The sequence below is a fragment of the Castanea sativa genome, chromosome 1 (genome assembly GCF_040712315.1).
Source record: "Castanea sativa cultivar Marrone di Chiusa Pesio chromosome 1, ASM4071231v1".
NCBI lineage: Eukaryota > Viridiplantae > Streptophyta > Magnoliopsida > Fagales > Fagaceae > Castanea > Castanea sativa.
Window position 1 is genome coordinate 29,681,423 of NC_134013.1, and position 8,405 is coordinate 29,689,827.

The 8,405-nt window shown below is 34.1% G+C and overlaps 2 protein-coding genes across 2 annotated transcripts; one reads left to right on the forward strand and one right to left on the reverse strand.

Annotated features, from left to right (window-relative positions):
- Positions 1–1,308: 1,308 nt before the first annotated feature.
- LOC142624515 (uncharacterized) lies at positions 1,309–3,715 on the forward strand. Its single transcript, XM_075798103.1, has 6 exons — positions 1,309–1,510; positions 1,779–1,900; positions 2,021–2,930; positions 3,052–3,253; positions 3,398–3,566; positions 3,698–3,715. The coding sequence occupies exons 1-6, from the start codon at positions 1,309–1,311 to the stop codon at positions 3,713–3,715; spliced, it is 1,623 nt and encodes a 540-aa protein (XP_075654218.1).
- Positions 3,716–6,333: 2,618 nt separating this feature from the next.
- LOC142624522 (uncharacterized) lies at positions 6,334–6,660 on the reverse strand. Its single transcript, XM_075798117.1, has one exon. It carries the CDS (start codon positions 6,658–6,660, stop codon positions 6,334–6,336), a length of 327 nt encoding a protein of 108 aa, XP_075654232.1.
- Positions 6,661–8,405: the final 1,745 nt, after the last annotated feature.

Here is an 8,405-nt window from a genome sequence, read left to right on the forward strand (position 1 = left end):
AAACTGTAAATAGTAATGACCGGCCGGTTCAACCTTAAAAACGGAAAACGACGGTCGGAAACCGGTTATTTGGCAAAACTCTACGTTTGACGTTTTGTCCTAAAACATTAAACCTAATCCTAACCTATCAATTCATTCAGCTCTCTGCCTCTCTCACAGTCTCAGTGTCTCACTTCTTTCTCTTCAGCCGCCTCCAGCCTTCATTCCTCAAGCTCTCACGCCTTCACGCTCGGCCCGGCCCTCGCTCCGGCTACCCGCGCGCGCCCCGCCGGCTCTCGCTCGGGCGCGGCGCGCCCGGCCCCCTCGCGCGCGCGCGCACACCCCGGCCCTCGCCCTCGCTCGCCCTCTCTCGGCCCTCGCCCCCTCGCGCGCGCCCAGCCCGAGCCTCGCGATCCTCGCGCACACCCGAGCTCCTCGCGCGCGCCTCGCGCCCCGGCCCCCGCGCCCCCTCGCGCGCGCCCCGGCCCTCGCCCCTCTCGCGCGCGCCCACGGCCCAGCCCGCGCCCGGCCCGGCCCGCGCGCCCGGCCCCGGCCCGCGCGCGCCCAGCGGCCCCGCGACCCCCGCCTCGACCTCGCAAGCCCCGGCCCAACCCGGCCCCTCGCCCCAGCCCCTCGCCACACCCACGATCACTCTCTCTGCCTCCACACTCTCTGCCTCCACATATAGTTAAAAATGGGTATGGGTTCGGTTTCTTTTTTGCCTTTGTATTTTCATTTCAATTTCCCTTTCTTTCTTTTCATTTTTCTTTTCTTTTTACACTTAAATTTCTCATTTCCATGCTTCAATTCTTGTTTACAGGAGAAATTTATGGCTGATCGTGACTCTTGAAGTGTTTTTTTCAATTCTTGTTTGCCTGGGTTTTTTTTTTCCTCTGAAGTGTTGCTCTGTTTCTCTGCTTGATTCATCAGGTAATATTCTTTCCTTTTGATTTTGCTTTTGATCATGTTGTGGATTATCTGTATGGTGTGAATTTGTTGTGGATTTAATTTACAGTGATTAGTGATTATTGATTGTGAAATATTTTTTTATAGAGAATTATACATGTATGTCACTATGTTGATTGATGTGTTGATGAATTTATTTGTTGGTAAAATAGTTGCTGCAAGTCTGAAATTGTTGAGTGAAATGGAGTACTGCCTTCTACCATCTAATGAACATGCTTCTACGGGTCTAATGCTAATTCTTCATCTGTGAGAGCGAAATGTGATCCTGCATGGGATCATGTGACTGAAGAGTTGAAAGACGGAAAAAGTAGCTATAGATGTATACATTGTGGGAAAAGTTATAAAGGAGGGGGCATTAATAGGATGAAAAGACATCTAGCTGGAATTAAAGGTCATGTGGCTGCATGTATGGGTGTACCTTATGATGTTAGGTTTAAAATGGTTGAGAATTTGAAGGAAATTGCTAAATCTAAAGAACAAACAAAAAAAGATCAAGAAGCATCTAATTATTCGCCATTAGAGGACTCACCAGAATTTGAAGATGTTCAAGAAATTACTCCTAGAGGTAGGGGTTAAGTAGGGGAAATAGAAGTGGTGGTCCTAGTAATTTTCCATTAAGATCTAATCTTGGCAAGAGAAAGGTTGGTGATATTGGTAATTACTTCGCTCCTAGAACAACACCGGGAGCTCAACCTTCTATTAGAAGTGTTCTTCTTGGCAAAGAAAAGAAATTGAGGGTTGATATGGCTGTAGCAAGATGGATGTATGATGCTTGCATTCCAATTAATGCCTCTGAATTCTAGTTATTATCAACCTATGCTCAATGTCTGTAGCTTCTTATGGTCCTGGATATAGAGGCCCAAATTATCATGCCCTTCGAGTGCCTTTGTTGAGAGAAGCAAAAAGAGAAGTCAAATTGATTGTTGATTCTTATTGTTTATATTGGTCTGACATGGTTGTACAATAATGGCTGATGGGTGGACTGATACTAGGCATAGAACATTGATTAATTTCCTTGTTTATTGTCCTAAAGGAATTGTTTTTATACGTTCCTTGATGCTTCGACTTGGTTAAGGATGCTATTAATTTGAGTAACTTGTTTGATGAAATTGTTAATTGGGTTGGTCCTGCAAATATAGTACATTTAGTTCCTGACAATGCTGCAAATTATGTATCTGCTGGAAGAATTTTGTGTGGAAAATATAGGAACATTAGTTGGTCACCTTGTGCAGCACATTGCCTAAACTTAATTTTTAAGGAGATTGGGAAGATGGATCATGTAGCTAAACTTGCAAAGCGTGCATCCAAGATCACAGTGTTCATCTATAATCATGTGGCTTTACAAGCTTGGTTGAGGACTAGAAAAAATTGGACGGAAATTGTGCGTCCAGGGCCAACTAGGTTTGCTACTACTTTCATTGCCTTAGGGAGTCTTAAGGAACATAAGCATGACTTACAAGCATTGGTGACTAGCAAATTTTATGTTGAATCAAGATATGCAAAAGATAAGAAAGCAAAGGCAGTGGTGAAAATCATTCTTGATAATCAATTTTGGAATGATTGTCATGTAATTGTGCATATTATGTCACCATTGATTCGTTTATTACGCATTGTTGATTCTGATGAAAAACCAGCTATGGGTTATGTATATGATGGCATGTATAGAGTAATTGATGGAATCAAAAAAAATTTTAAGGACAAGAAGCGACTATGGGAGCCTTATGTTAATATTATCAAGGATCGTTGGGATAATCAATTCTATAGAGATATTCATGCTGCTGCTTATTGGTTGAATCCTGCATTCCAATATGACTCATCTACTCTTAATAAGAGGCTAGAGACACAATCTGCTGTGACAGATGTGATTGAATCAAAAGTTTCAGTTGGCCGATTGAAGTTAGTGGAGGAATTAAGGCTATTTCGAGAGCGTGAACAAACTTTTGGAACTCAACTTGCTCAAGAATCAGCAAAGACATCTCAGCCGGGTAAGATATCATTTACTTTAGTTAATTATGTTTTAAAGATTATAGCTCTTTTTTATATTTTTGGGATAAGTATGTTTATTGATTCATTGTATCTTTGTTTTGTGTTGTATATGGAACTTAGATGAGTGGTGGAAGTTGTTTGGATCTTGTGCTCCAACCTTACAAAAGTTTGCAATTCGGATCCTTAGCCAAACAACCTCTTCGGGATGTGAGCGGAATTGGAGTGCTTTTGAACAAATACATAGCAAAAGAAGAAATAGATTGGAGCATCAACGACTTAATGATCTTGTGTATGTTCATTATAACTACCGATTGAAAGAAAGGTATATATTATATAATCTCTTTTAATTAACGTTGTTATGGGAAAATATGAGTGATTCACTAATTTGGTTGAGTGGGTTCTTTGTGATTGTGAAATATAAGTGATTTGGTTATCAATTATTCATTATGTTCATTTTGTGATATAGAGTCAAAAGGAAGAAGTTCAATTTTGATCCTATTGATTATGCAAGTATCGATAAAACTGAATTTTGGGTAGTGGAAGATGAGGAACCTCCATTTCTGGATCATGAGGAGATAGAGAATGCATTATATGAAGAGGGAGCTCATCCAATCGAAGAAGGGTCTTCTAGTCATGTACAAAGAGGTTAGCTTATAACAATTCTTTGCCTAATTGCATATTTTAATTAGACTATTTATGATTTATGATAAATGATTATTAGAATCGTTATTTCATTTATTGTTCTTTGGTTTTGGAATTTGTATAGATATGGATAATGAAGTGATTGAGGATGATGATGACATCAATTTGGAATCATTTGGTGATGAAGATGATGCTCCTCCCGGATTTAGAGATAAAAATCATCCTATTCCTATTGAAGATGAAGAAAATGAGGATGAGGATGATGATAATGATGCTAGTGGTGGAGCATTTGGTTTACATGATGATATTGATTTCAATTTTCTTCATAACAAATGATGCTTGACTTTTCAAACTTATTAGTTATTTGTTTGAAACTTTAAAACTTATTTGCTATTTGGATGTAATGAACTTATTTGTTATTTGCTATTTGGATGTAAATATAATGACTAAGGAACTTATTTATTTGGTTTTGTTGATAGTTTATTATGTTAAGCATGATTTTTTTGTAATGTTTTATGTTAAATTCTTTAAAAAATGTTATATACTTCTTTAAAAAATTTATTAATTATTTATATAATTTAAATAAATAATAATTAAATTATTTATGACGTCACCGGTTCGACCATCGGTCGGACCCCGGTCCGACCTTAAAACCGGTAATTAGCTGCTTTTCCGGTTCGTTCACCGTACCGGTTTTTAAAACCATGCATTTTTTGCTCCTTAAAATATACGTTTGTTCTAAATTTGGTAGTTTAAATATAGGGTTGGTTGGATTTTGATCGCTTAAAAATGAAGTGTCTCAACATTTTATGAGTGATTAACGTGTAACATTTAAAATTTGAGGGATTAAAATCAAATATTCTCCATATTTAAAGTACCAAAACCAAAAATGAAATAAGCAGTATATCTCCAAAGGCTGCTGTTCAAATCACATGTCAAATAGGAAGCGTCTTGTTCATGTGAAATCACATGTCAAATAGGATAATACTAGATACACGAAATTATGAATCTGATCTCCTTACATGTCAGAAACATGACACAAAAAAATTATACTAAAAATTATATATATTAACTGATTATTTTTATTAAAAAAAATATTACCTTATTATTAAAACAAGAAAGTATATGCACATTCAGATGACCTCTAAAGAAAGAGTAGAGGATAAAGTATGATACCATATACAACACCGCGTTATGACAATTCTAAAAATTAGGAAACGATATAGTGTGGATAAAAAAAATTATTGTATTAGCATATAGCTTCAAATATTTTATTTTTATTTTTATTTTAAAATAAATGATGACTATAAACTTTAAAAATATATATATTGAATTAAAGGGACTTTCAAATAAATTAAAAAATCTATATTTATTTCTTTGTTCAACAGACAAAAGACATGCATGTGAGGGTGTTCTCCTTTCTCAAAGGTGTCCATGTTTGATAAGGACACCCTACAAAAAATTTAAAAAGGCGGTGCTTCTGAGCATCCCCAGCCGACAGAATAGTTAAATTCCTTTTCTCTACGCAAAACAACAAATTCTAGCCGTAAATTTATAATGGTTCTAATTTGAATCTATTAACATAAGAAAAATGTTAATGAATTTTTTAGGACATTGATTAATAATTCATTTAAAAAAAATTTATAGAAAAAGGAAATAAAGCAATTAATGTTTTGACAGTTTTTTTCATATCCCATAAAAGTGGTGTTAAAACTTTCTAAAAATGAAATGTTAACCAATGCCTTAAGGGTATTCGTTAGCATGACCCATTTCTCAAATTGTAAAGAACCATATCTTAAAGAGCAATATTATATAAACAAAATTTCAGAATAATTTTCACAATAATTAAGTTGATAAGTTTTTACTGATTTTTACTTAAACAGATATCATTTTCTTGACTTGCTATTAACAAATTGCAATTTTTTTTTTGGTCTATAGACTTTCACCGTCTTAAACTATACTTCAATATATTAATTATCAAACAATCATTTTTTCTAATTGCTATTTGCTACAACCATTGTAGATGAGTTATATGTTTTTATTCAAATAAAATATTCACCTCTCTCTTTACATTCTCTCCCTTTTTCTTTAAAAAATAAATAAATGATAAAAAAATATTAGAAAAAAGTTTGGGTATCTTGCTCAAACCTACTATATGGCAATTGAGGAAACCATTCATATTTAGTTTTTAATTATATGATTTTTGTAATGAAATCATGTGATTTGTTTAAATAATACACATAAATAGTTTAATAATTTTCCATATAACGAGTTGAAAAATATTATTTCAAATAAGTTTAGAGCTAAACTTTGTTCATATTATAATAAAGACATGATGAAGAGTTACAAAGTTTGTTGGAGACAGAAATATAGAAAAAATTTATTTTTGCTTAAAATTTAGGTGAAACTTTGTAACCAATTGTGATCCAATGTGTTTCACATAAATTTTTATTTTTTTGATTTTTTAACAAGTTTACTTGTATACAGTTTTTTAAAATTTCACTTTTTTCAAACACTAGACAAATAAACTTCCAGTAAAAAATTACACTCAAATGAACTGTTACCTAAATTCAAGAGTCATCATCCAGATTAAAAAAGAAAAATCTCACGAACTATGAAGAAGAAGAAGAAGATTGCAGTTGAAGTACTTAAATATTTATCTCAACTGCTATAAGGTCGTCTAGTAAAGAAATATTTAATTACAAAATTGGATCATAATCCATATCAAAGAAAGAAAGGCTGCAATTTGAAGACAGAAACTCATCTTTCCATATCATGGATTTCAGGAGTCTCCATGATACTCTCCAAAGAAGGCTTCCATCCCTGATCAGCTTTCTCTCTTCCTTTTTCAATTTCCCTGAAAACATCTTCCAAACTCTTTCCTTCTTTGTCTTTCAGCTGAAGCATCAACCACTCTAGCTCCTCCTTTGTTAGTACAATCTTAACCCTTATGCCACTTTTCCCAAAACTACTTTCCTGCACAAAAGGAAATGCTCTTTCTCTTTGATCACCTTGCTGCTGCTGCTGCTGCTGTAGCATTTCCTTTGCTTGTTGCCATGTGTTGCATGTCTCCATGCAATTTCCCATGATTTTGAATCACCTAGAACTCGCCTTTCTCTTGGGAAAATATGATTCTTCAGTGGATCTAATTGGTCCCGGAAAACTAAATTAGAACAACTTTATTTTTTTTCAGAGTTTCAACTATAGTGCATGTGAGGTGTGGGACTTGGGAGTGAAGGGAAAGCAACGAATTTATAGAGCTAAAGACGTATGAATAATAAGAAAAGTTAAAAAAGTACCAAAGGTTTTTTATTCATCAAGATTGATTCTTCCACTTGCTAAGTGACAAAACTTGTACCTCATAACACTGTTACAATAAGTTTACATATAAATTTTTTATAAACTGACACACTTATTGTCGCAACAAGGGGCTTTTATAACTCAATTGATTGATATTTTGTAGTATTTACAATAAAAATATTAGAATACAAATCCACAAATTTTCAACTATTGATGTATCCACACCAAAAAAAAGTTTATTTCTGATGTTGTTAAGTGTCATTAATTATATTTAGTTTTAGGTCAAAATGTAATTTTTTTTAATAGTAAAATGAGTATTAATTTTAGTTTTTTTTATTAATTTATTTATGAAGATTGATTCTTCCACTTAGCAAGTGACAAAACTTGTCACTCATAATTGTGTGATAGGGCCCGTGTATACCTTCTAAAGACAATTGTAAACCACGAAGAAGAAACCAACTATGTCATGTCACTCATATGCCCCTCTGTAAATTGTATCAATTACATTTCAAAATGGAAATATATATCAGTCGGTACCATTGGACTATTACTCCCGTGATATCTGCAAGACTGCAATGATATAAATTAAATTTGGCCTATTCTTATATGATTTTTTTTATACATAGAAAAGTATTTTATGTGAATTAGACACAATCACATGTAGACATGAACACGAGTCTGCATCTAACCTTATCATATTTGCACAAAAAGACAATCCAAATCGAATAAAAAAAAATTATATCTAACCATATCATAATTTATTTTTTATTTTTTATTTTTTATTAATTTAGTCCAGAAAAGAACAAAGTTTATTCTTAGATTTAAGAGCAAAAAATCAAAACTCGGATTAAAGTATATCTGGCATCCAATATCGAGGCTAGTGAAGTTGACAATTAACCGTTCTCTTTGTTTATTTATGAGTTGCTTAATTAATGACTTAACTTACCAAGAAGAAATTTGCTTAATGACTTTTCAAGTAATGAAATTAAATTTTAAAACCCACCATTTGATTAATAGTAAGTTGTACTTGTTACACATCCTAATTTCTGAGCAACAGACATGTGGCGACCCACAGCAGCTTTTATTCCTAATTGTACTAACTTAGCAAATTCTTGGAAGAAAAGAAATCATCATTAGATGCTTTTTTTTCCTTATTTGAGAAGACACTAGATATGGTAATTTGATGTGCATTATTTCCTGTATCAAATTTAACCCATTTAAAGTTGAGTAATGCCAATCACTGAACACTCTTGGTGCGATGGTCACTCTACAGGTATAAATACTTGTAGAGTGTGAGGAGCAAGGGCCGAGATTCAAGTCTCCAGAAATGAGCTTCACACACATATACACTTAGATTAGGCGAGAGTAGAAATTCTATTTTGTATCAAAAAAAAAAGTTGAGTAATGCCACGGTTACAAATTATTTTACAAAATGTTGATGTGGTTAATTTCTTATTGATTTTCATCTAAACCTACTATTAATATCATTTTTATATTTATTAATAATCATTCACCACATCAGCAGTTTGTAT

Coding starts and splice junctions, on each gene's coding strand:
- LOC142624515 (XM_075798103.1), top strand. CDS start 1,309: ATGAAAAGACATCTAGCTGGAATTAAAGGTCATGTGGCTGCATGTATG. Junction 1,901..2,020: donor GTTTATATTGGTCTGACATG/GTTGTACAATAA, acceptor GACTTGGTTAAG/GATGCTATTAATTTGAGTAA. Junction 3,254..3,397: donor AACTACCGATTGAAAGAAAG/GTATATATTATA, acceptor TTTGTGATATAG/AGTCAAAAGGAAGAAGTTCA.
- LOC142624522 (XM_075798117.1), bottom strand. CDS start 6,660: ATGGGAAATTGCATGGAGACATGCAACACATGGCAACAAGCAAAGGAA.